Source organism: Rhamphochromis longiceps, linkage group LG15 (assembly GCF_057381845.1).
Source record: "Rhamphochromis longiceps isolate RC_006_pf linkage group LG15, R_longiceps_female_GT1.1, whole genome shotgun sequence".
Taxonomy (NCBI): domain Eukaryota; kingdom Metazoa; phylum Chordata; class Actinopteri; order Cichliformes; family Cichlidae; genus Rhamphochromis; species Rhamphochromis longiceps.
The window spans coordinates 22,024,726-22,052,403 of record NC_140571.1 but is presented as its reverse complement, the minus strand read 5'-3'; the positions used below and the strand labels follow the sequence as shown (position 1 = coordinate 22,052,403).

The 27,678-nt window shown below is 40.3% G+C and overlaps 1 protein-coding gene across 2 annotated transcripts; it reads left to right on the top strand.

Annotated features, from left to right (window-relative positions):
* Positions 1 to 294: 294 nt before the first annotated feature.
* Positions 295 to 24,764, top strand: LOC146652629 (multifunctional protein CAD-like). Of its 2 annotated transcripts, none has more exons than XM_085381420.1 (23): positions 295 to 438; positions 654 to 825; positions 10,989 to 11,156; positions 11,257 to 11,439; positions 12,156 to 12,260; positions 12,702 to 12,950; positions 13,057 to 13,138; positions 13,431 to 13,597; positions 13,777 to 13,941; positions 14,016 to 14,147; positions 14,341 to 14,542; positions 14,634 to 14,824; positions 14,952 to 15,092; positions 15,182 to 15,271; positions 16,002 to 16,140; positions 22,034 to 22,227; positions 22,331 to 22,405; positions 22,559 to 22,771; positions 22,945 to 23,070; positions 23,157 to 23,312; positions 23,403 to 23,504; positions 24,024 to 24,118; positions 24,364 to 24,764. In XM_085381420.1, the coding sequence occupies exons 3-23, from the start codon at positions 11,097 to 11,099 to the stop codon at positions 24,461 to 24,463; spliced, it is 2,967 nt and encodes a 988-aa protein (XP_085237546.1). In that variant the 5' UTR covers positions 295 to 438; positions 654 to 825; positions 10,989 to 11,096; the 3' UTR covers positions 24,464 to 24,764. The 2 variants fall into 2 exon arrangements, with proteins under 2 accessions (XP_085237546.1, XP_085237548.1); XM_085381422.1 differs by having other exon boundaries at positions 298 to 438; positions 657 to 825.
* The last annotated feature ends 2,914 nt before the right edge of the window (positions 24,765 to 27,678 follow it).

Genomic DNA, 27,678 nt, shown 5'->3' with positions numbered 1-27,678 from the left:
TCTTTTCCTTTCTATTGGTAGGTGGCACAGTGCACTTGTGGCAAGTAAGTGTAGCCCTGGCTATATAAGTAGCTCATTATTTCAATTTGTTCATTAATATTGATAGTTAATTGCAAATGTTTAATGTGTTCAAGAATGTATACCTGCAAAGTATGTGATGTGTGTCAGTTAAATGCACAACCTTTTTATTTGTATTTTGAGGTTTATGTCATTATTTTTGATATGGTATTGATATGTACTACAGCTCCAGTGAACCCTGAAGTAGTCTCAGGTAGAGGGGTGGGAGTAAGTGGGGAGCCGTGTGCACTCTGCAGGAAGCGAGAGAGACGAGAGCTGAACAGTGTCGAGTGAACGCAGAGTTCTTAGAAGGGCGACAGACGCATTTTCGGGTTGACGGATAGTTAACTGGAGTCGAGAACTGTTGTACCCTTCTGTGAGGTAAATGTGGATTTTGTCTGACACTTGTATCCAATGTTATTGTGTAAAACGGATTAGCGCTAACACAGCCGCTAGCATAACTGCTAACATAGCTGCTAGCGTAGCCTAGCATATTCGCTAAGCTCTTGTTCTGCTCTGTTTTTATTTATTAAGCTAATGCTAAGATTGAATGTTATCACATGTGAACTGGCATTTAGTGGAGTTGTGTGATTCAGTAGGAGGAGACGGACGTCTTGCTGGTGTGTCAGAGAGGTCCCTTCTGCTGGTGTGCTGAAGTTATGTGTTCACGTGGGAGCACGTGGAAAGGACGACTGTGAGTGCTGCTGCCGCGGCCTGCTGGTAGCCGTGACCCAGTTTCCCCGCTATCCCCTTGAACTGCCTGGAGGTGTGAGTACTGTTGTTTGCACGTGCTTTTTATTTGTACTGCTTGGCAACAAGTGAAGCGACCATATTGTTTTAGGTCCCAACGCACCCTAGCCACGACTCAGGCCTGCAACGAGGGGTTTGCTAGCAGAAAGACTGTAGCACTTGAGGTGTGTGTGTGTGTTTGGTGAGAGTGCGTGTGGGCCCACAATATTATTTGATTATTTTGTTTCTGTTGAGGTAGATACCTTATCATTGTTTAACAAACTTTATTGATTTTACTTATTTTCTTTGTGTTGTTAATTCAGCATTCACTAAAGTGGAGTTAACTTTATAATTGACCTGCTTGTGTGTGATTTATTTCCATGTAGTGTAGTTTTATTACATATTTAATACCATAAGCATTAAAAAGGGAGTATCAATAGGAAAGTAACAACAGGAACCCAGGGCCCCTCTCAATAGAACGTGGGACGGGTGTTACATAAGCAAGCTAGAAGACTGGCAAAGTTATGGAAGAAACACATTAACAAGAGAATTCTGAGTAAAACCAAAGTTACTTTCCCTAGTAACTAGTTACTTTGAAAGTAACAAGTAACTTGAAGTAACTGAGTTACTTTTGAGAGAAGTAACTAGTAATGTAACTAAGTTACTATTTTAAAGTAACTTACCCAACACTGTGTACCAGTGATCTGAATGCAAGTGTAGACTGTATATAAAAGATGGAAATGGTCACCCAGGCTTTGGAGTTCACATTGTGAAGTTTTAAGAGTGTTTTGGCCCTGGTTGCATAGGCTTTTTGGAGCCAGAAGTTACAGTACTTGGATGAAATGAGGGAGTTTTAAGCTATGAGCAAGTGCTGCACCCATAGATGTTACAACAGCTACACCCCAGCATAGGTACCTCCTAATTAGTGTTAAGAATTAGAATTTACTCCAAAAATCTCCAGCACAAGCACAGTAGGGCCATAAAATTCAATTACTACAATTAACAAATATGACCCCAAGCAGGCACCAATCAGCTACAGCTGCCTGTGCCAGAACAGTGCCAACTACCCCCAAGTACTATTATAAAACAACTCATACTTTTGTATTAAGAAGGGCTAAGCTATTTACTGAGGCCAAAACTGTTTGTTTATTTTAAATGTTTATTTTTAATTTTCTGTAGCTTTATAATGCTGTAAAATGGCATAATTAAATGCTGACTGTTAACTGCGACCTATTGCATTAACTTTTTACTATTCCTTCATTCTTGGTGTTCTCTATCATGCGGCACTGGGTCTGCTATAATCTATGTGCTGCAGTCCATTTTATTAGTGGCTTTCTACCGTGAACATTGTCTGCTGTTCTTATTGTGTGGATGCTTTAAGCATCCACACTATTGAGTTCCTCTTGGGACTTCCGTACACTTTTTGGCACTTAACTACTTCCGCAATTTTCAGCCGATTTTCACCGTTCAAATTTTAAAATATTCTGCTATTTCTGCTAATTCCTGCTATGTCTTTTGGTATTTTTCACTATTATACTTTTTAAAATATTAAGCTTAATTTGTCCCATTGAAATGAATGGGAAACTTCTGCAATTCTGCTAAAATTTGCTTGTTTCTGAAACTTAACTACTTCCTCATATTTTCACGTAGAACAACCATTCAAACTTTAAAATGTTCTCAAATTATTGGGCTATTCAGGTATGATTCAGCTTTTTCAAATCTTTTACCGTTTTACCTTTATGCCTCTTAAAGTTTTCAGTTGCAAAATTGTGATTTTTCACAAAATACATGCGTTGTTATGGTTGCTATGCACTTGGCTTCCAGTCTGCCACTGAAGGTTTTGCAGTCTTCTCTTCATGTCCGAACAACTTCTTGCTACTTGCTCAATCTTCACTCAACTTCCACAAATTATACATCAAAACGTAGGTATTTTTGCTGGGTTTCCGAAAATGTCACTATCATTGTTGTGGGATTTATAGAATTTTGGCAAATCTCCTCAGACTAACACAAAGTCGCAAAACTCTCCATAGAAAGTCAATGGAGAGCTTGTTCAAAATCACCGCTTGATTTCTGTAATGAGAGGCATATTCGAATCGTCATATCTCCTCAACGAAGCAAAGTTAAGACATAAGGCTTGTCCCAGTATATCTTCAGACACTCCTGACGCTCACAATTCAAGAATTATTTTCTCACCTATTACCGTTCTGAAATGAGTTAGACTTGTTTGAGGGTAGGAAATTCGTCCTTCGCTCAGATTTCTTCAGATTTCAAACTCTGGAAATGAACCACTTTTTTCTCTCGTCATATCTTTTTAATGGATTTCCACAGAGACCTGAAAATTTCCATGATTGTTCACCAAAGCCTGCTGTCTCTTACGGTGAAAGAATGATATTGATACTCCAAATAGATTTAGAGTTAGAAAGTGTTGTTTGAGGGCAAGTCAAGGCAGTTTTTGCTTTGCTCTACTCAGTTATGGTGCATTAGAAGTCAATTATCTTTAATAATTCATATTTTAATGATAAATTGTCAACACTTTAAGATTCCCCCATCTCTTCTGAACAAAACGGTGTAAGAATGACCGTTCTAGCCCCTACGGTTAGGAAATTATGGTAATTTGTTTGAGGGGAGTCGTCATTATGAGAAATAGACTGCAAAAATCCTGTGTCTCTCTGTGCTGCATGCACCTGTTTTGGCGGGAAAAAGTGCACAGGCTCTCTGATTGGTGGATTCAAATTCAACAGCTCCAAGGCTGCTTGACTGAGCTAGAAACTTACTTCTGTGTGTGTGTGTGTGTGTGTGTGTGTGTGTGTGTGTGAGAGAGAGAGAGAGAGAGGAAGCCTTTTTATGGGATGATCTCATTGTAAGATTCAAATTCAATATATTTAGACTGGTTGACTGAATTGGATCTTGTGTGTGTCTCTCTCTGTGCATGTGTGTTTCCATATGTGTCCATATTTGTGATTGTGTGGCTGTTATATTTTTTTTTGCCAATTTTTTTCATTTAACAAGTATATTTGAGGGACCCTCAGCATGTTCAGCATTTTTTCAGCTGTCCATTTTGCTTTTCCAATTTTTCTGTTTAAGTTATTACTATTGTGCTAAATCATACTATTTCTGCTATTTTATAAGATTTGTGCTAAATATAGTATTTCTGTCAAATTATAGTATTTGTGCTAAAACATAGTATTGATTTAAAATTACAATATTCATAGTTCATCACAGTGTCTCTGGTAAATCACAGTATTTCTGCTCTGTTGTACTATTTTTCTAAATCATAGTGTTTCTGTAATGCTTAAGTATTTTTGGCTAAATATATTCTTTCTGTTATCTTATACTATTTCTCCTAAATTCTTGTATTTTTGAGAAGTTATCATGTTTCTGGTAAGTTACAATATTTCTGCTAAGTTCTGCTATGCTATTGTATTTCTGCCAAGTATTATGTTTCCTCTAAGATATTGCAGTTCTGCTAAGTTATTCCATTTTAGCAAAGTTACTTTGCTTCTGCAAAGTTTTTACAATTTCTGCAACTTTTCAGCTTTTTCAGCTAGTTTTTGCATACAGCTTCAGCTTTAAAGCATCCACACTGCATTTTCGCAGGAAATGCAAATCTTTCTAGTTATATTTGATATTAATGCTCTTAACTGTATTATTTTATTGTTTTTTGTAAAGCACTTTGGTATGCCTAGGCTTTTAATGTGCTCTATAAATAAAGGTTGTTGTTGTAATTGAACATGGCTCATTTTTGGAACCAGACTCCAGTGGCCACTAGTGGAACTGCAGTTTTGGTCTTCATATGAGAGTTTTGGGGGAATCTTTAAATTGGAGCTACAAACAACATCCCGTACTACACTCCGACCCTCTAAGCCGCATGAGAGTCTGCATACTACAACAAATACTGTGAGAAGTGACACATGATATACTTCAAAACCACACTTTGACTAATACCTTAATCCATCCAAGCCTTAATCCATCCCTTTAAATAAAATTCAAAGTTCAAACAAAAGCTCCACAATTATGATACTCGCTACCTGAACCACCTTCAGTCTCAGTTTCAAAACTGTCACAACACTCCGTGCTTCTACTGCATACACCATTATCCAATCACTGAAATGAAATGACAAAAAGTTAAGTGCACTTTTTCATATATTCTGATACGCTTAAGTGAAAAGTTAGGCACCCGGCCTAGTGCCAGCTGGTGTGAAAAAGTTAGTTTGGAGTCCAGCACCCAGCCCTACATTTACAGGCAGTCACACTATGAAAGCTACCACAGTTCAAGTTAGTGGTTAAATATGAATCCTCTCGCTAATGTGGCCCTACGATGAAACGGTCAGGTCCGTGATGAGAAGTTCAAGTGCTCTCCTTTAACCTCCCATTTTCTCCACTCCACATACATTTATACAATTATGGAATTTGTGCAGCAGGATTCACATATTGTTGTCTTCTCTCCTTTTTCTTAAAAAAAAAACAAAAAAAACTAAACACAGCAGATTAAACAGAGGATTTATCTAAGCACTAAGCAGCACATTAAACAGTCTGCTATATTACTACCCTTAACTGTCCCTTTTGAATGAGTATAACTCACAGCGGATGACAGCTTTCACAGTTTGCACTTCTTATAGCATCCAAGCTGTGCTGCATGTGACTGAAACAATCATAATTAGTTACAGCTGCAGCGCGAGCATATCCTCAAACACACTTTCACACATATCAGCCTCAAAGTAAACAGAAAGTAGGGCCCAAACAAAAAATAACATTAAAAAAAAAGGGGAGAGAGGAAAACTCACACTCTAACCCACAAACCTGTAGACCAGGTCCTGCACCTTCTGACCTCACCTCCCTCTCCGTATGTGCTGTATGGTGAGAGCCTTCAGTCGCCAAAGAGAAAGAAGAAAAAGCAGCAGCAGCAATGCAACAGACTCAGACCTTTGAGAAACACAGTCCACTGCCTCCACGGGCTCCCCATTTCAGCCGTCTCAGTATCTTTAAGTTTGTCTCTTCTCCTTCAAAGATCCTTCAAAGCTTCCCTCTGCTTCCGCAGAGCTGCATGTACACACGTGCGTGCGCGAACACACATGCGCAGGCATGCATGTGCTCAGCAGCCGTAATGTATGGCTTGCAGAAGGGGGAGTAAGGAAGAGACCACCAGCTACAGAGTAGGGCTTGAAGAGTGTGGAAAACAAGGAGATAAGGAGGACCTAAATGACATTTAGCCTCAATACAGACCCATTATTTATCTTTCTAATGTAGACACAACCTTTCACCAGGTCCCATTTTATTATTTTGGCTCCTTCAAAGAACCTTTATCTTTTGGATAAAACAGCGACAAAAAAGAAAGAAAGAAAAAAGCACAAAAATTCCCTCAGATTCACATGTCAAGGTTTCCATCTTGAGCCTGATATTAATCGACCTGACCAGAGATTTGATCAGAATTAAATATGACTGGATCTTCAGTAATGCCATAAACAGATGTGAAAAGGTTATAGTAAAAGGCTAATAGCTTAATATCTTTAAATAATTATCTGTAAAATAAGCTCACGACACTGCTCATGCATGCAGCATGGCCACCCCTCTTTACTGCATCATGTTGGTACAACCCATGCTCAGTCACTGTTGCTGAGGCCCACCCTCTCAAATATAGGACATGACCAGAGAATGTATACAGCTTCAGCAAGGCATATAGAGCAGCCAGTGACTTATATGTTCTTTCAGGTGTCAAGTGAAACATAGCAAATCAGGATGCAACGGTGCCGGTGAAAAATTGAGTGTGCAGGTTCACTACAGTCACGTAACCAGCAGATTCAACTGAGCAGCTGCTTCTCTGAAAAGGCTTCAAGCTGAGGAGATTTTTTATTTCCCCATGTGGTTTCCACATGAGGGCAGGCTTAGGATTTGGTTTCTCACAATTCAATTAACAAACAAACAGATTCTCTCATTACTCTCATTACTTAATATTAGTTAAATAAAATAGAGTGGAGTCAAATATTGTGACAGAAGTAACTCAAGTTATTCTCAGTGGATTCGAAAAAAATAAATGTATTGAATACTCAAGGTGCTTTCCATGCTGCAGAGTTATATGGTAGGGAAAGTAATTGCAAAGCCAAATAAACTGGAGGTGCCATGCTCAAAAGCTTTTTGATCTGACCATGCAATCAAAAGAAGCACTGGCAAAAGGTCAGATGATGGCTTATTTTAAGTAGATACATAAAGCAAAGGTGCCTTTGTTGTGCCACTGGAAAAAACAATATGAATTTCTCTGTTATTTCACTTCATTTAATTCACAGAAAAGAAACCTATGCAGGAAATTCCCTGGCTCAGTTTGTTTGTTTGTTAGCAAGATTACTGAAAAATGTATCTAAAGATTTGCATGAAATTATAGCAGAGGTGGGTGCTGGCACAAGTTAAATGTGATTAACATCTGAAGACAATCCTCAGATCTGAATCCAGGAAGGATTTGCTACCATAGTGAGATTAGATGAAAAGGGGAAATGTTGTCTCATATCTTTGTAATTACACATAAAAATGAGTTAATAAAAAAATTGGGAGGCATCGTCTTGATGTTCAAGTAAATAGCACAAACTACCCTGGCTTCCTACATTCTTCTGCATAATGGGAATTTAGTATTTTCCATTCCATATATTGTCTGCTTATAAATGAAATATGCAGTCTAGTCTAACATTTCCAAACCAGCCTTCGATTTACAAAAAAGGAAAAAGAAATACAAATGTCGTTTGACTTTTCAAACAAATGTTGTGACCTACAGTTTATGTAGAGTAATGATTGAATTGGCTTGATTTTAGAGTGCGCCGCAAGTAGAGCAGGGCGATATGGCCAAAAATATTTATCACGATATATATTTGAAAATTTGCGATAACGATATAACCAACGATATAATTGATGCGAGACAAAATACAACTCCACAACATTACTAGCGCAAAAAGACAACCTATAATTTATTTTCACTTAAACAAGAAGCTGGTTTTTATGTACATTAAAGCTTTATAAAAATGCAACAGTGCAAATGCAAATTCCTTGCTGAAAGTTTAACCAAAAGGCATTTCCAGTAGAAATGGGCTGACATAAGAGGTGCTTTGCAACATTAAACTGTAGTGTGCAGTACGTATTTTTCGGACCATAGGGTGCCCAGGATTATAAGGCACATTACGCGAAACAAAGCAGTCAGATAAATCAAACTTTATTAAACTCATTCTTCTTGCTTCCTCCACTTCTGTACCATTGATTCATTAATGTTGAATTCTCTGGCAGCTGCTCTATTCCCATGTTGTTGCAGTATATGACTAACCTCGTATTGTGGATGGATTATCTCAGTTGTTCTCCTGACTGAAGATTGGTCCTTTTACAGCATCCTGCCATGCGATTGCATTTGTCTCTAACCATGAGGAACCTTAACGTTAACTTTTATAAGTGGAAAAGTGTTAGTGTTCGTCCTCCAGCTTCACTGTTTATGTTATGCTAACATAGCTGTGTCGCTAGCGATCACGTAGCACATTATTATATACCAGCTAGCCCAACTTCAGTAACCCTACAAACGTCACTGCTGTTTAGTTTCCTGTCTTCATTTATGTTGGAAGTGATAGCAGAGCTGTACGTTTGATTTTTTTCAGAAATCTCTCAGTCAGAACATGCAATATCATGCTTAGGTAACTAGCGAAACTAGCGAGCTAACTTCCGCTAGCTTCCTGCTAACTTCTAACTCCGTTAAATGTAATACATTTTGTTTTCATGGATGCCTGGAAGTTAAACTTCATAGTTACACCTGGTAAAGCAGCAATGCTGATCGTTTTATTAAAGATGAAAGAATTTAGACAGTTTTTAACTCTTAGTGATGCTGCAGTGTTCGTTTGACCTGAGGAATACGGAGTTTAGGACCCAGATTACTCCCAGATTTAAGTCGTGTATCTGACGGACAAACACCAAACCAGTTCCACATCACGGAAGTTGCACCATTTTTACAAACCAATTCTGGTTCATCAGTTTCACTCAACAATCGGCCATGTGCGTATGAAAACAAAGGCACTGCGCATGCGCGTTTTACTCATATTCTATCGCGATATTTCATTTTCCTATCGTTGCCTAACATTATACCGGTATTACCGTGAACGGTATAATATGGCCCAGCCCTAGCCGCAAGCTTGCTTTCCAAAACAAACTTTTACCCTGTCTGCATACAAATTTTCTACAAATTAAATCAGTCCCAAAGCATGGACCCCCATGCGAGGGGTACTTTGAAGTCCAGTTTGGAGCATGTAAGCAATGAAAAAGAATGTTTTCTATGGAAAAAGACACAAATATCCTCAGTTAAGTTGTTTTTTGGTTTTTTTTTTGGTTTTTTTACTAAATCTTTAAGTGAAATTTATAAGGAAAAATCAGTTCAGTGCATCTCCAATGTCATCAGTCATGGCACTGAGACAAAGATTTACTGACCTATCATTAGCCATTTTTTACTTACCAAAATTGCTATCAGCTTGTCAGATGGCTACTTGGCGGAAGGGATAATTTAAAAAAGGGGGGAACGACAGGTGCTGATATTGCTTAGTTGGTTGAGCAGCTGACCATTACACTGAAGGATGTTCAAACAGGTAAAGTACTGCTTGCTGCTCTGACCTGGGTATGATCGAGCTCCAGACCCATTCCTGCATGTCATTCACCCTCATTCTTACTACTTTCCTGTCTACTCTCTGCACTGTCCTAGCCACAAAAAGGCCCAAAAATTGACACAGCATTAAAAGAACAATTGCATAAAATGCATCATAATTTCTATATTAACATATTTTCGCCATGTCTAGTCTTGGTTTGAAAATAGTTCCCAAATGAAAGTTCCGCCTCACATTTGTGAAGTCTATGGTGAACTCAGTGACTGCAAGGTGCTGCAAAATAAACCCAAATCCTCACCCTCCACCCTCGTTGACAGTTGGTATGAAGCGTTTGTCCTGATATTTGCTGTTTGGTTTTCTCAGAACATGGTGTTGTGCATTATGGCCAAACATCTCCACTTTAGTCTCATCTGTCCAAAGGAAACTGTTTTAAAAGTCTTGTGGTTTGCTCAGATCCCACTGTGCATACCTAAGCCATGCTGTCAGGTTCTTTTTAGAAAGAACAGGCTTTTTCCCGGCAATCCTTCCAAACAATCCATTACCTGTTCAGTCTTTTCTAATTATGCCATGATGAAGTGACCTGGGTGATTTTGCCAGCCAGGAAATTTTAATAGACAAGGTCATACTTGCTGATGATTAGTTGATTAAGTTCATTTGATTAGCAGTGCCCATCTGCTACTTACCCCTCTTGACTCCTATGAAAGAAGTAAGAGTGTATTGAATTGGCATCCATGCGGCTGTAGGATCACAACCAATATGACCAAATTGGCTCACAATCAATTATTTTAAAATAGGGAATAAAAAGCAAAAACAGATGTATTTTATTTCTTTATTGGAACAGTCTGGTGGTATTCTTGCTTTGTAATAGACAGTCTGAGCTCTGTAAGTGCCAACATCATAAATGATATAAACATCAGTCTGTCTATAGCACAGTTTTTAGCACTATGCTGCCATCAGTTTTGATTGGCGAGAGACTGTCCCAATAGGTTCCTTAAATGAGCGGTTTTCTCTTCAAGTGAAAATGTGCACCCAATTCTCACTTGCTGAATATTGTTTCAGTAGCAGGGGGTTACATTTGGCACGCCATAAGAAAAAAGTCTTGCAAACTATGCAAAAAAGCCATGTTCTTCAGCTACAGTTAGAGTAATCTATAGCAAAATACAAAATTTTGCTCTACAAGGGCCTGATATCCACTTACAAGGACATTATACTGCCACTGTTCTAACAAAATTTAAAACGAATGTCTTCATATGTGGATCACATTTTTCTCAGAAACAAAAATCAGGTAAAAAAAAAATTTAAAAAAAAATACAAATCTGGTAATCTTTGTTTTTACATTCATTGGGTCCCAATCAGCCCAAATAGCAAAAAGAAATTAAAAATGCATGCCATGAAAGAGTTCCGGGGTTAAAGCTAAAAGTCTGCACTTCAATTGCATGTGAGTTGTGTCATTTAATATCAAACATAGTTCAGGTTCAGAAAGTCCTCATTAAGTTGTGAAAATTAAGCTGTGTCAATAATGCAAAGGACAGTTATGTCTTCTATCAACACTGGTCAGAGCATTCATTCACCGCTGTGTTTTTCTCTCAGGATGACCAGCTCAAAGTGATCGAGTGCAACGTCCGAGTTTCTCGCTCCTTCCCCTTTGTGTCCAAGACGCTGGGAGTGGACTTGGTGGCTCTGGCTACCCAGTACATTATGGGGGAGGACGTGGAGCCAGTGGGCCTGATGAAAGGGAAAGGGATTGTGGGAGTCAAGGTAAGCAGTGTGAAAGCAATCATAAATATTTCCCTTCATGTTAAATCACTTTTGTCTTCTCATCTGACTGAGCATCACGGATTGCTTCAATGTCCTCCAGGTCCCTCAGTTTTCTTTCTCTCGGCTGGCCGGAGCTGATGTGGTGCTCGGGGTGGAGATGACCAGCACTGCAGAAGTAGCTTGTTTTGGGGAGAACCGGTACGAGGCTTACCTCAAAGCCATGCTCTCCACAGGCTTCAAGATCCCCAAGAAGAACATCCTGCTCTCCATCGGCAGCTATAAGGTACTTAAAGGTTTCGACTGACAAAAACACAACAGATAGGGATCCAGATGTGAACAGTGAGTTCAGCTCACAAGTGATGCAGCTGGAAGTACGAATGATGCATTTTAGTGGCACATTAAAGGTGCAGATGTTTTTGTGGCTGGTCAGTCACATGGGAATAAACAATAGATTTTATGCGTCTGCTACTTTCCTAACGAGAAAAGCAACAAACCTTGATTATTTGTTTTTGCAGCAGCTGTTGATGATTCCACCAACAGCTGATAACTGTAAATATTATCACCATGAGACCAGATGTAGTTAAACTCGATCAAAACCATCTCAGCAACACAAATGGAATAAAAATCATCGGACCACATTTTTTTTTCTGCGGCGTTGAAATATTATGATCTGTTTGCCTGAATATAGAAAATATAAAAACTATATTAAGGGGCGACCGTGGTTCAGGGAAGTCTAAAGATATGAATGCTGGGTTAAAAAAACAGCAAATGGAACTGTATGAAAAGGCCATCGATGTCAGATAAGATGAGCTGAAACTGAAACTGTCTGTCTACCACAATAGATTTAAGAAGTTTAAGAGTGATCTGATTTTAAGGAGCAGCTGCAGAGTGTTCCGGTTGTGTGAAGCATAGTAAACGAAATAGATTTTTCCAGCTTTCAGCACTGATGTTATGATTTTATTGTTTATCCAAACTATTTGCATTGACTTGTGTTTGCAGAACAAGAGTGAGCTGCTGCCCACCGTGCAGGCCCTGGAGTCTTTGGGATATGACCTGTATGCTAGCATGGGCACGGCTGACTTCTACACAGAGCATGGAGTCAAGGTAATTCTTTTAACACAGGCTTCGTTTTTTTGGAGTAACAAACTTTATTTAAATCAAAATCGACTTATTTTGCAGTGGCACATCTGTGAGTGACTCATGAATATGGTCGTGTTTATGTGTATTTGTTTTTAAATGCTTTAATCCTGGTAACCCTTTACATCTTTATCATTCCTCTTGAATTGCACATTAAACCAAAGATTCCAGATGAGCAGCACTTATACATGGATACAATGTAGCTGTAAAAATGTTTTATTTTGCTAGAGCTTTTGAAAAACAGCAGAAATGTATTTAGAAATGTCATTGTTCATAATTGTGGCGTTCACTTAAGTACTTTAATAACACTATATTTTAAGTATTAATCTATGACAGGATGAAATCAGGATAGAAACTTTAAGACTCTTTAAGATATTGTCTTTAAGTTTGTTTTGTCTCCTTGTACAGGTGACTGCAATCGATTGGCCGTTTGAGGAGTACGACAGCGATGAATGTGCCACCAAAGAGAAGCAGCGCAGCATCATGAACTACCTGGAGGAGAACCACTTCGACCTTGTCATTAACCTCTCCATGAGGAACAGTGGAGGTCGAAGGCTCTCCTCCTTTGTCACCAAAGGCTACAGGACCAGGCGTATGGCTATCGACTACTCTGTCCCGCTCATCATCGATATCAAGTGCACCAAGCTCTTTGTTCAGGTACGCGATCTGTTTTTTTTTTTTTGTTTGTTTTTTGTTTTGTTAGGATGTTTTGTGTGATGTGGTTCTATGGGAACATGATTAATAAAGGGTGACTCGTTTGCAGGCTCTTCGTCAGATTGGAAGGACTCCACCAGTGAAAACTCATGTTGACAGCATGGCATCCCAGACACTCGTCCGTCTGCCCGGTGAGTGGTCGTAAACGGCAACAACAACACTAATGTAATGTTAGATGTTTGTTTCTGAAACAGGAATTCTTGAGTCTTTAAAGCAAAGTTATTCAAAAACTGAGGTTCTTTAAACAGTAAATACTTCATCCTACTAAAAGCTTTACTAATTACTTGCACTAATAGTTCAGCTTCTCATTTTAATTCTTTTTCACATAGTACTGTTTTTTTCTAAATATTTGAAGTCGAGCTATGCAGACAAACTAGTACAAAGATACCGGGTGAAGTATTTTGGTTTTTGATTGAATCACAGGTCTGATCGATGTCCACGTTCACCTACGGGAGCCTGGCGCCACCCATAAGGAGGACTTCTCCTCAGGCACAGCAGCTGCTCTGGCAGGAGGAGTGACCCTGGTGTGTGCGATGCCCAACACTTCCCCCGCCATCACTGATGCTAATAATCTGGCTCTGGTGCAGAAGGTAAACCCACGTTTTTAAATTGTATTCACTTTTTAATCTGTTGGCTGATCCTGTTAATGCAGAAATGTTAAGATTTTTGTTGGCAGTGACCAGAATGGACAAGATTAGAAATGAGTACTTCAGTATTCAGTAAAATTTGAAGCGATAGGACATTGACTCCTGTTATATTGTGTCACCAGTTAGCCAAAGCAGGCAGCCGCTGCGACTACGCCCTGTATGTGGGCGCTGCCACGGACAACGCTGCTGTCCTGCCGCCCATCGCCAGCCAGACCGCCGGTCTGAAGATGTACCTGAATGACACATACTCCACCCTCAAGATGGACAACGTCTCCCTGTGGATGGAGGTAGGCTGGATTTTAAGTGTTGCTGGAAGGCCATTAGAGATGCTTCAGCCCTAACCGTGTGGATCTGTTTAAAGCACTTTGAGAAATGGCCCAAGCAGATGCCCATCGTGGCTCACGCTGAGAAGCAGACGGTGGCGGCGATCCTCATGGTGGCCCAGCTGTACCAGCGGCCAGTCCACATCTGTCACGTGGCCAAGAAAGAGGAGGTAAAAAGCTGTTTCTTATTGTTGTTAATTTTATGCAACTTTTACTTTATTTTAAACTATTTCAGTGGATTATTGAGGTATTTTACTTTTAATTAGTCTGTTTTATTATCGATTGCTTTGGCTGTTAAAGTGCATCTTATCTTAATTTTTTTGATTCTTTCTTACAGTTTTAATACTTCTTAATGGTTTTCAGATCCTGGTAATCCGAGCTGCAAAGCAGAAGGGCATCCAGGTCACATGCGAGGTCGCCCCTCACCACCTCTTCCTGTGTGAGGATAATGTGGCGCAGATCGGCGACGGTCGAGCGCAGGTTCGACCCATGCTGGGAACACGCGAGGACATGGAGACACTCTGGGAAAATCTGGACATTATCGACTGCTTTGCTACAGACCACGGTCAGAGAGCATTCATTTTCTGTCACCGATCATGCAGACCGACTTGTCTTTGACCTTCCTGAACTGTACGGTTTTTGTTTTGTTTTGCTAGCTCCTCACTCTGTAGACGAGAAGAACAGTGAGCGTCCTCCTCCTGGTTACCCCGGTCTGGAAACAATGCTGCTTCTGCTGCTCACCGCCGTCAGTGATGGACGTCTGACTCTGGATGATATTACCAGACGTCTTTATGACAATCCACGCAGGATCTTCAACCTGCCCGTTCAGGAAAACACCTACGTGGAGGTAAACAGACAAACACAATTAAAGGGAATTCATTTTAAGGAGACATTATTTTGATGCAGTAATTAGCAGCCTATCCATACTCTGATGAAATATGTTCCTAATTATTTATCAATTACGTGTCTTTCAGGTGGACCTGGAGCAGGAGTGGGTTATTCCTCAGGCCATGCAGTTCACTAAGTCTAAGTGGACTCCTTTCGAAGGTATGAAGGTGAAAGGTAAAGTCCGCCGCGTGGTCCTGCGAGGAGAGGTGGCCTACATCGACGGCCAGGTCAGCATTCGTGCATTTTGCTTTTGAACAAGAAAACAAAGAGAATAAATGTAGTTGATCTAATAAAGTACGTGTCCTGTCTCCTTCAGGTGCTCGTGCCTCCAGGTTACGGTGAGGATGTGAAGGCTTGGCCCACTTCTTCCACCCATCCTCCAGAACCTGTCAAAGAAACTCCAATGGTAATAAAAGTGAATGCGGTAATAATGCAGCTGCCTTTCATGCTTTCTGTTGTAAGATAAAGACTCTACAATAATATTACATCACATTGGTGTTTTGGCCACCGCCATGATTATTTTTGGAGCCAAAATTGACCAGATTTAAGAAGAGAGTGAAGTTATCTGCCAACACTAACACACTTCTTTAGCAGCCATAGCCATGAAGAACGTGCACACAGCAGCAGATATCGGCTAGTTGATGCTAAGTAAACGTAACTGAAAGAAAACACTAGAATTTCATTCAACAAATTGAATAAAAGAACTTCTTAGATGTAATTAGTTTAAAATGCTGTAAAAGACACAGCAAGCAAAATCGAGAGGTTCAGATCAGTGATTAAAGTTGGTGTTTCTTCCATGCCTGAAATGTCTGGTAGGAGGCAAACAGCAGGTATCAACTTGTTCCTTTTGAAATGTGGAGGAAAAGCAGCTCCTCACTTTATTCCTAAGAAAGAGGTCTTAGACGCCACCGTTTGGAGGAAGCTCTTTTCCGGTGCTTATATCCTCGGTCTTCTTTCTTATGAGCGTAGATGACATCTAAAAAGTTCACAGAATTTGGTGAACGTACAGCTAACAGAGTTTAATTACAAACAAAAACATTTAAAGCCTGTACTTAGAACTGTTTTGAGTGTTTCTTGAACTCCTCTATGTGGGGATTACTTCATGTGTTTTGTTTACATTAATTCTGCTCCATCAGACTCCTGAGCGTCGGCGTCCAACTCCACCCCGGGATGGAGTGTGGACTCGAGCTGCGAGCCCACGACGCATTGGTGGAGAAAGCCGCTACCTGCTGCCGCCCCGCATCCACCGTGCCTCTGATCCCGGCCTGCCACCTGGTATTACAGCTCCCATAATGCTTTGGAACAGCAGTTTTTTGTTTTACCTCTAGGGTTTCTCCCAATGTTTCTGTCAGAGTTTCTACCAGTGTATTATCAGCCTGCCTGGCCTTAACAGGGGATTTTTAAAGCCTTCTTTAGGCAAAAGGTATCAATAAGTTAGAAAGAGGGGTTAAAAAATGAAGCAGATGTTATCTTATCATATCATTTCACATGTTCAGCTGGTATGTCCTGTTACGATATTACTTCAGGGAGCAGACATGTATGGAACGCCAGGACTGCCATAATGAATTAATTAAATACACCATTAAATAATTAATTAAATGTGGCAATAATTAATTAAAATTGGAATTAATTAATTAAATAAATAGTTATGACACATGTAATTAATTAATTATTGACACATTTAATTAATTAATTATTGACACATTTAATTAATTATTTATGTATTTCACATTTTAATTAATTATTGACACATTTAATTAATTAATTATTGACACATTTAATTAATTAATTATTGACACATTTAATTAATTATTTATGTATTTCACATTTTAATTAATTATTGACACATTTCATTAATTATTGACACATTTAATTAATTATTTAATGATATATTTATTTATTTCATTTTGGCAGTCCTGACGCCTGGCTCTCATCATGAAATAATTTTATCTGTCAGCCTCACCCATCAAACTCAGGGGGCGGGGTTAACGCTGATCGAGTCAAAACCATTGCTTTGGCCTGGTGGCCATTGTTTCTAGCACACAACAACCGGCATGTGGAAGCTAACAGAACTGAGCTTTGAAAAACCCTGTTTGTGTGTCACCAAATACCGTTTTAATATTTTTTTAGCCGAGAATGTAGTGGTTTAATCTTCATGTGTCTGGTCGGTTTGTCAAGATACAGCCTCTTTGCAAAAGTGTTTCGATGATTTCGGAGATGTCGTCCCAGTCTCACGGCAAAGCGTGGGATAGACCCGCTCGCCTCGCAAGCAATCCCACCGACAAAGCGCAGGCCCCGGTACACAGCTGTAGTAACCCCCGCTGACTTCTTTTACTGAGGTTATATTTATCGATGTTTTATTTCCTGATGTTCTTATGTGTCCTACGTGTTTCAGTCGCCAATTCTGAATTATAACTAACATTAAAAACATGTTTAAGGAGGAGAGAGAGCAAATAAATCTGTTTAACATCTGATCTTTGGGTTTTTGTTCAGTAATCAGCGTGACCTGTGTATAAACACATAAAAGAGATAACGTTGGTGTTTCCGTCATGTAGTAACTGCTGGCTTTAACTGTACAAAGGTTGTTCGACACTATGAAACACATACAGACTTCATGATGTTCGGCTAATATTTTTATTGTGAATATTAATCATGCTGACCTCGCTCTGTACACCACGCAGCGAGGTCAGCATATCCACGATATCCTCAGCTCCATGAGTTAACACAAAGTTTCCCAGCTGACTATCTAACTGCCAACTATTCCAGAGACGTGAAAATATACAGCATAAAGAAAAGTGTAAGAGACTCAGCAGCAGATTAGAATAACAGTTATACATTTAATAAATCACCAAATGAATCCAAGAAACGAGCAAACCTGTTCCGACAATTTGAATTTGTATTCCCTCAGCTGCAGACTCGCTGCTGTTTAAATGTTTGAAAAGGAAGATTAGATATAAACAAACGTCAAACATAGACTCAGTCTGCCTTCACATTTGATATGAGGCCAGCACGTATAGTGGCCTCAGCAGGCTATTACTGAAATACACGTGCTATATCATAAACTATGATATAAACAGGGAGGTCCTATTAACATGTTTAGTTTTAAAGGACACCTTCCTGCCTTTAGTCTCATTCATGAGCAGTATTCGTTTTCTTCTAACATCCAGAAGTCTGCACAATGTGTTTCATAGTTTGTAACAAGCCTTTGACAGGTAAACATAACATGACCGAAAAAGAAAAAAAAAAGAAAAAAAAAAGAGAGAGAGTTGACATAAGAAGAGAAAATGCTCTCAATTATGGAGACAGGCAAATGGTTCATTTATGTTTGATGTGTGTTTATTCCTCCCTAAATATCGTCGGTGAAGTTCGCCATGCATGTCAGATTTTCCTGCGCATTTTTATACCTCTGCCAACAGAGAGAGAAAAAAAATCACATTCTAACAGACAGCTGGTGCTTAGAATACAGTTGAATAACTATTAAAAAACAGATATTTAGATGATAGTTCAGTCTAACACATGTGCCAGTGAACCATTAAACGTCTGTGAAACTATGCAGTTATGAAACGTAACTTTAACCTCAGCCAAACAGATTTGCTCAGTTGTAAATAAAACAGCGAAGTAAACGTGACCCGACAGACAGAACCTGAGTGAATGAAGTCCAGCGTTTAACCACTGAGAGCTAAAACTCAGCTGAGGTTTGAAAGCTGTGTGCCGGTGATTGGACATCAGCCGCTGATAAAGCTTGTTCGCCTATAAAGTGCTCTGTAAGGAAACGAGCTCCAGCAGCTCTGCGCTCGGGGAAAACACTATATTTACTTATCTTGTGCAGAAAAATGCGCTGACATTGCGTTATATCGAGCACCGGCTGCCCAGTTAAACTGTGACTATCACCAGGTAACTAGGCGTGTTTCTTGAATTGCACTCTGTTAATGAGCGTGATGCATAAGCAACTGGCTTGCCATCTTGTAGTAAGACAGCACCGAGTCCACTTTTAGAAGCATCGACAGATAGTGTTACTGGAAGCTGTACATCGTAGTATCTGAGCACAGGAGCTTCAGTAAGAATTGTTTTCAATTTGTTGAATGTGTGCTGATGCTCACCTTCCCACTGCCATGCAACATCATCTCTGGTAAGGCCGCGTAATGGCTCTGTGTGTTGTGACATGTTTGGAATGAACTTTGCTAGGTATGTCACCATACCCAGAAATCGCTCCACATCTTTTTTGCACTCTGGTGTAGGCATTTTCTTTACTGCCTCTATCTTGCTCTGATCTGGTTTCAAACCATCTGCCGAGAAGATGTGGCCAAGGTATTTAATTTCCTCCAGGCCTACCTTGTATTTGTCCTTGTTCAGCTTAAAATTTTTTGCTCTTGCTCTCTCCAGCACTTGCCTCAGTCTGTCGTCATGCTGTACTTTAGTCTCTCCCCAGATCAAAAGGTCGTCTATGTACGTCTCGACGCCATCAATTCCCTCAAACAGCTGCCTCACCGTCCTGTGGAATACTTCTGGAGCTGAATTAATTCCAAAAGGCAGACGAAGGAATCTGTAACGACCAAAAGGTGTGTTGAATGTACAGAGACGAGAGCTGGCTTCATCCAATTTAAGTTGCCAAAATCCTGAGCTTGCTTCCAGCGCAGTGAAGTATTTGGCCTTTGCCAGTCGGCTCGTTATCTCTTCAACTGTTGTTGTCTGCTGTATTGAGATCACGTGGATCTAGGCAGACTCTCAGTCGTCCAGTAGCCTTTTCCACAATGACGATTGGATTTACCCACTGGGTAGGCTCTTCAATTTTTGTAATCACCTCCATTTTTTCCATTCTGTCCAGTTCTACTTTGAGTTTTTCTCTCAAAGTGATGGGGATTTTTCTCGGTGGATGAACTTTTGGTGTCACACTATCATTAATTTGAATGGTGTGTTCTCCCTCAAGGCAACCTATCCCCTCAAACACATCAGCAAATTCTTTGAAGATGTCCATTTCATCACTTTTATTCAGTGCCATCACTCTCTTGATGAGTCCCATTTCTTCACATGTTTGAATTCCCAGAATTGGCTTGGTTTCTGATTTTACGACAATGAACTCCAAAGCAAAACTTTTCTTTTTGTATTTCACTGCCCAAGTGCACTTTCCTTTAACTGCTATTTTGTCTCCGGTGTATGTTGACAACCTGACATTTGTGGGTCTAAGCATTTGCTTATTTCCTATTCTTCGTAGTAGACTGTAGGGAACCACATTGGCTTGTGCACCAGTATCAAGTTTGAATTTCACAAGTTTGTGGCCAACTTTTATTTCTACAGTCCATTCATCTGTTCGTGTCTGTGTTTTTGCATTTACAGCTCCAATGAACAGACTTGCCTGCTGATCTGTAACTTCATCGGCGACAGTGTGCACTTTTCTCGATCTACACATTCTGGCAAAGTGATTCATTTTCCCGCAGTTCTTGCACTGTTTTCCATAAGCAGGGCATTGGCGTAATGCATGCTTAGTTCTACATCGTTTGCAATTAAACGTGCTTGCTTGGTCTTTGTCGTTCAGTTTCATCTTACTTTGTCTGTCTTTTGTCTCACTGCATCTACGTCTTTACTTTCATGTGCAGAGACTTGAGCATTGTGATCCTCCTCATGCATTTGCTTGATTTGAGCTTTTGTGGTCTCAGTTGCAATGCAAAGCTGAACTACTTTTTCGAGAGTAATATCATCTTCTCTTAACAGCCTTTCTCTCATTGCATCCGATGTAATTCCACACACTACGCGATCTCTGATGAGGGATTCTTGCAGTTGTCCAAATTCACATGACTTGGCCCTTAGTTTTAGCTCTGTGATGTACTGGCTAATTGGCATATCCCCTTGCACACACGTGAAAAACTTGTACCTTTCATAGGTTATGTTCTTCTTTGGGTTACAGTATTCCTCAAATTTCTCCATTATTTTCGTCAGCTTATGCTCATCACCATTTTCCGCAAACGTGAAGGTATTGTACACTTCAACCGCTTCCTCTCCAGCAACGTGAAGAAATAGTGAAGATTGTACCTTGGGTGGCTTGCTAGCACCTCCTGTAGCCGCGAGATACAGCTCGAACCGTTGCCGAAACCGTCTCCAATTTTCCGAAAGGTTCCCTTGCAGCAAATCAAGTCCAGCTGGCGGCTTAAGCCCTTCCATGTGTGCGACACTCTTCTATAGCCTTATCAGTTCACTTCTGACACCATGTTACGATATTACTTGAGGGAGCAGACATGACACCATCTTAGGTTTTAGCCATCACTTTTTTATTATCTCTACACCACCCTCCGGTGGCTTCCACATGAACTGCACCTTAAACAACAACTGTTCACTCATATCATGACATGTCCATTAATCAAGTATGTCAAAACTGTTCATTGCCGTATAAAAACAAGTTTAATTAAAGTTGTTTGATGTTCTCCTGCTGATTCTCAGTGAAACACCTTTGCTGTCATGGTCCGAGGACTGAGGACTCTGTGTTTTGTGTTTCTTTATATTATTCTTTGTTCTCGGTTATTCTGTTTTGTCTTTTGTTTAGGTTTGTTATGTGTTAGTGTTTTTGTTTCATGCCTGACTGTGTTCTCTCTGTCTGTCCATGGTGTTATTGTGTCTGCCCATGAGTCTGCCTGTCAAGTTCAGTGTCCTGTCTGGTTCTTTGTGTCTCTTAGTTTCCTGTTTTATTCTGAAAGTTCATGTCTCATGTCAGTGTGTTCAGTTTTACCTCTCCCCTGTCTCGTTAGCCTAATTGCTCCCAGCTGTCTCTCCCTCCTGTGGCCCATCCCCTGATTACTCCCCGTGTATTTAAGCCCTGTGTTTTCCTGTGCTCTCTGTTGTGTCTTCTGTTTAACGCCATGTCCGTCTGCATTACTCTGTGTAACCTGGTGTTCATTCTGCATCTCTCCGCCATCTTTCTTTGTGCATTTTGTTCCTCCTCCCGTGCATGTTTGGTTTAAGTTTAGTTCTTTAGTTTTCCCCAGTTTAGGTTTGTTTACTCTCCGCTCTGCTCTTCCTGTTTTTGTCACCTTATCACCTCTGTAAATAAACACTCACTTTCACCCCAGCCAGTACCTGCATTTTGGATCCTTTTTCTCAATTCACCACATGACTGCTGCCCAGCCGTGACATTTGCTGTGTTCCAGTCATTGATACACTGCGACTCTTATCCCCACAGAGATGGTCATGCTCCCACCAGCCGCTGCTGTTGACGGGTACAGCCATCCTCCCCCACTGTCCAGGCTGCTGTCCCCACAGTCTGGGTCAGGACAGGTGCCTCCTGGTCAGGTGTCACACCTGCAGATGTCTCCTCTGCTTCACCCACTGGTGGGACAGCACATCTTGTCTGTCAGACAGTTCAGCAAGGAGCAGGTACGCCGAAGAAGATGAAACACACTCTGGGAATGCTGACAGGTTTAAAACAAGATCTCGGGTCTGAACAAAAGCTTATTTTTGTGTCCTTCATTTGTTTCAGATCTCACACCTGTTCAATGTTGCTCACACTTTACGTTTGATGGTTCAGAAGGAACGAAGCCTGGAAATACTCAAGGTATCTCCTAAACGTGCCTCATGTTACTGCACTATTCACTAATTTCAGTTATGTGCTGTTACAATGGTGGATGTTCGTATCAAACATGACCAAAGTTATAGAATGATGAGGTACCTTAAAGTAATCCCTCATTCCTCATGCCTTCCTGTTCAGGGTAAAGTAATGGCCTCCATATTCTATGAGGTCAGCACTCGCACCAGCAGTTCCTTCGCAGCGGCCATGCAGCGTTTGGGCGGCTCCGTCGTCCATTCCAGCGAGGCCACTTCCTCCTCGCTGAAGGGAGAATCGCTGGCGGACTCTGTCCAGATCATGAGTGGCTACGCTGACGTCCTCGTGCTGCGTCACCCAACACCTGGAGCTGTAGAGGTGGATTTTAGATGGATACTTTTTTTTATTAAAAGTTTTCTTTACGTAAAAGAAAATAAAGACTAATTGGTCATAAAAGTAACTGCAGCAGCACCCTGTTGTGTGTGTTTTGATGCTTGTTTAGTTTGAAGATGAGTTTTTAATATCTTATGCACGTGACTCCTCCTTCTCAGAGCGCGTCCCGTCAGTGCCGTAAGCCGCTGATCAATGCTGGCGACGGTGTCGGGGAGCATCCCACTCAGGCCCTGTTGGACGTCTTCACCATCAGAGAGGAGCTGGGAACGGTCAACGGCATGACGGTGAGCGACATGATTCCTTTTTAATTTAATCTTCAGCCAGAATAAAACTTTACATGAAAACATGTTAAAACTGTGGCGTCTGTCAGATAACGATGGTTGGAGATCTGAAACATGGCCGAACGGTTCATTCCCTCGCCAAACTGCTGACCCAGTACCGCATCACTCTGCGTTACGTGGCTCCCAAAAACCTCCACATGCCAGCAGAGATCGTCAGCTACGTGGCCTCAAAGGGCATCAAACAGGTGAGGACTAAACATGGTTACACAGCAAAGAGGAGTTTTCACAAATATGTACTAAAAACTGCTAATTTAAAAAAACATGTTTGTTTGCAGGAGGAGTTTGACAGCATCGAGGAGGCTCTGCCTGACACCGACGTCCTCTACATGACGAGGATCCAGAAGGAGAGGTTTGCATCTGAGGAGGAGTACAAAGCCGTAAGTTTCATTTCACCGACGGGTTTTATTTTGTGACACAGATACTTGCATATACTCACAGCGCATCTGTAGTTAGGCCTGGTGCTTCCTGCCTCATGCTGGCCCGGTAATCGTTTTTGATATCGTTCAGTTGGTCTCATGGTGACATTTTCCCTAATCCACTATTCTGCACTGCAAACTCCACTGACTCCATCTGGTGAAGCTGGAGTTTGCCTGCATTTGGAGTTCATCTTTAGTGGAAAGCAGCTGATTTGTTCAGTTATTCGTCACAAAGTTCTTTCCAAATGAAATATTTCTAGAGGCAAAACTATTAAATAGAATTGTCTTAAGAAAACAAGAAGATATGCGAGAAAGAAGGCGTTCCCTCACCCCTCTACAGATGTGTGGGGAAATATGGAAGTGGAACCCTTTAGCTAAGCATTCATAGGTGCAGACAGAACCAATCAGCTCAGGTCTCATGTGAATGGATGATCCCGGAGTATTTTTGATCTTTAACTGTGACTCTGTTGTTTCTCTCAGTGTTTTGGTCAGTTCGTCCTCACTCCTCACATCATGACTGGAGCCAAACAGAAGATGGTGGTGATGCACCCGCTGCCCAGAGTCAATGAAATCAGGTGAGACGCGCTCAGTCAAATGTCTGACAACAATATCAGTTCCAGCTGTGTTGTTTAAATGTTGCTTGAGCCCTTAAATGGGCTGCAGAAATGTAACGTTTTGTGTACAATGTCTAATTTCAGTACGATTTCTTTTAACTAACTTAAATTTGAACTGAATTTTATTTTAACCCACCTTACATTATTTGCTATTGTGTTGATTAAGTGGACTAATGATCTGTTTCTCTTTGTTATTTCTCTCTCAGTGTGGAGGTGGACACAGACCCGAGGGCGGCATATTTCCGTCAGGCAGAGAATGGCATGTACATCCGAATGGCCCTGCTGGCCACCGTACTGGGCCGATAACTCAGTGTGTGTCACAGGCTGGGTCTCTGACCCAGCGCTCTGAGTTCATTTTGTATTTGTCTCATTTTAGATATGTGATTAGTTTGTGTCATTCATATTTAGCTTTAGTTAAGGAAAGGCAGTTATTAATTATTGTTTCCTTGGTTTCTATGTTTGAGTTCTTGTATCGTTCATCACGTGTTAGGTCTGTTAAGCTTGTGTTGTCATGTCTAGTTTCAGTGTTTCCTGTTTTATTTTGAAGGAGTCGTGTGTTCTTTGTTCATTGTATTTAGTTTCACTTCCCCCGTCCTGTCATTAGGTTCATGTCAGTCAGCTGTTCCTCCATGTGTTCCCACTTCCCCTAATCACCTCCTGTGTATTTAAGTCCTGTGTTTTCAGTGTGTCATTGTCAGATCGTCTGCTTTGTTTGCAAGCCAAGAAGTTGCGTCAAGTCTCCTCGCGTCAAGTCCATGTTCCTGTTGTAGGTTTTTAAGTTAATTTAGCTCACCCAGTTTAGTTTATTGTTAGCCTTGCATTTTGCCTTTTGTTTCCGTCTGCATTTGGGTCCACCCTTCACTCTACACACAATCAGCCCTGCTGATTGTGACAGTGTGCTGCTTCTTTGTCCTACAAACTGTCAGAGAAACAAAAATGTATCTTTTCTGAAATCTATACATTTCTCATTTCCTGCCCCCGAGGGGTGCAAGTAGGTTTAAATACTAGATTTAATACTGAGTTAAAGTTTATAACATGCTGCTGTAACACAGAACTTTTTTTTTTCTCCAGTCACACAAATGTTTACTTGTTTTCTTTCCTGCTGTATTTCAAGATTCCTTTATTTTTACATGTCTTAAAACCATTAACATAATTAACATATAGAACCAGAATCTGTCTTGTTTGAAATGGTTAAGAGATGATCAGTGTTTGTGCATCGATGAGCCAAATCGAGGAGCAAAGGGAAGAAATAGGAAGTGGGTGCTGCTATCGATGTCTCTTTTACATATATATATAATTTGCAGCTGCTGCATCTGATTAATGATGTTTAAAGGGACCAATGAGGATGTCAAAGAAGATAAATCCTGAATGCATTTTTACGTTTAGACCAATTTACTGGACCAGCTTCATCAGATGTTTGTTTGGGTTGGCACAGTCCTCTGAAAACCAGCAATGGTGGTTTACGCCTCGAGGTTTTTCAAAAGAAAATTTCTAACAAAATACAGAGAACAAAATACTTTTACTACACCAAACAATCCGATTGATATTTTGTTTTAAAATGAGCAAAAGCAAAACTAAGTGTCTAATATATTTCTAGGTTACCGGAAAACCTTCATCATTCCAGCTCTACATGAGTATAATGGTACGATACGACTTACTGCACATGTTTGTCACATGATTTCAGTCTGTTTCAGAGTCGTGACATCCTTGGTTGTATGAAATGGTTGTTTCCCTTTCTTCAAATGTGTTGCATTAACTGCAAGTGGAAACGCACAAATATCCTCAGAGCACAGTCTTTGATGGTTTTGGGGTAATCTCTGTAACTATCAGTAATTTCTTACACTGTTGACATAAACTTTTTTTAAAATCAAAATACAAACGGATGTTTGTAAAGTGTCAAACGACTTCTGTGTCATGTGGAGAAATAAATAATGAAAAAGGATGTTTCTCTTTGTGGTTGATTTCATTTACAGTTTTTTCTGATTGCTTAAGCACATTTATTGTAACTATTGGCTAACTTTGCAAAACTCACAAATAAGAAAACCTGTCACCCAATAATCAAAACATTGTAGTTCTCTTGCAAAAGCAAACACAGCTAGATTAACTCTTCACACCTTCGTAAAAATGGTGTTTCCGTATCAAACAGTACACACAGGCCATCATCTACTAAGCACACAATGCGCCAACTGCACACTGATGGTATGAATACAAAACACATCTGGCCTTTGCTTTCTCTGTGCACAAGGTAGGCTATGTCAGTTTGAGCTCATACTTCTGTCATAGATCCATAAGCATAGAGGGATCCAAACTTCAAGTACTGGTGTTTATTCAAACACATCAAAACAAACACAAGTGTTCATTTCCAAGTATAGGATTATTTGCAATCGCCATAATGACTATATGGGTTACTTGGTCTGCAGTGAACATGCTTCCTCTGCCCCCAGCATCTGGTCATCTAGCAATTCTGTAAAGTAACAATTTCAGTATTTTTACATCAATGGTATTGTTGTGTTTCTCATTGGCATATGGCAGTGCTACAAATCTTTGTGCGAAGTGACTGTACTAACCGATTCTCATTTCAAGATGTCCTTATGGTGCTTGCTACAGTGTAGCGGCTCGAGTTAGGCTGGACCCGTTGGCCAGCTACCCTCAGGGTCATTCCACGGTTGATTACATGGTCCACTATTGTAGCTCTGATGTAATCAGCAATTCTATTTCTTACTCTTCTTACCCTTCCTATCCCCCCTCCTCATCCTCCTCTCCCTCCTCCTCGTCTTCGTCTTGGTCCTCCTTGTCGTCCTCTTCATCCTACTTCTTCACCTCCACGTCCTCTTCCTCGGCCTCCTCTACTTCTCACTCTTTCTGCTCCCTCCATTGTACTCCGCACACACAGCTTACCTGTATTATAGTGCTTAGGCTGATTGCAAAGTGAACTAATTATCTAAAAAAGTTTTGACATGTGAAAGTGTGCCAGACAGTTGGCAAAATAGTGTTAATGATAGCCATACATGTGTATACTTTGCTAGGAGTGCATTGATCATTTGGTAATTGAGTGTTGTGCAGTGAATTGTAGCTACAGGTTTGCAAAGTGTGTGTTACAAAATTGCAAACTGAGTGCAAAGCAGTGTTTGTGCTCTTAGTTTTGCAAACTCAGTGAGTGGTTTTGCTATAAGTATCAATAGTTTTAGAAATTGTGCTATAAGAATCACAGTTAGGGTTTAAGCATTCAGAAAAAACTGTAATACCCACAAATTATTTCAGAATTTTTAGTAACATAATTTAATGTCTTGTTTGGATCTTGTCGTTGTAGTTACGGATGATTGGTTGTGAGCTCATCCTGACTCAGTACTGGCAAAGGTCATGTCTAAATTGGCCACTTGATTAAGAACAAGTTTCTCACTATGTAAATTATTTTAATACTTCAAAGCTCATTTAACAGCTCAAGGATCCACAAAGGTTTATATCTTCAGTATTGTAGTTAGACTAATGGAAATTGAAAAAAATGGCCATTGGTTTGTCAA

What these genes read in the sequence shown, in the direction of transcription:
- LOC146652629 (XM_085381420.1), top strand. Translation starts at nt 11,097, where the DNA reads ATGGGGGAGGACGTGGAGCCAGTGGGCCTGATGAAAGGGAAAGGGATT. An exon ending in CTGCTTTGCTACAGACCACG is followed by an intron (nt 14,543 to 14,633) that starts GTCAGAGAGCAT and finishes TTGTTTTGCTAG; the next exon opens with CTCCTCACTCTGTAGACGAG. An exon ending in CTGTCAAAGAAACTCCAATG is followed by an intron (nt 15,272 to 16,001) that starts GTAATAAAAGTG and finishes CTGCTCCATCAG; the next exon opens with ACTCCTGAGCGTCGGCGTCC.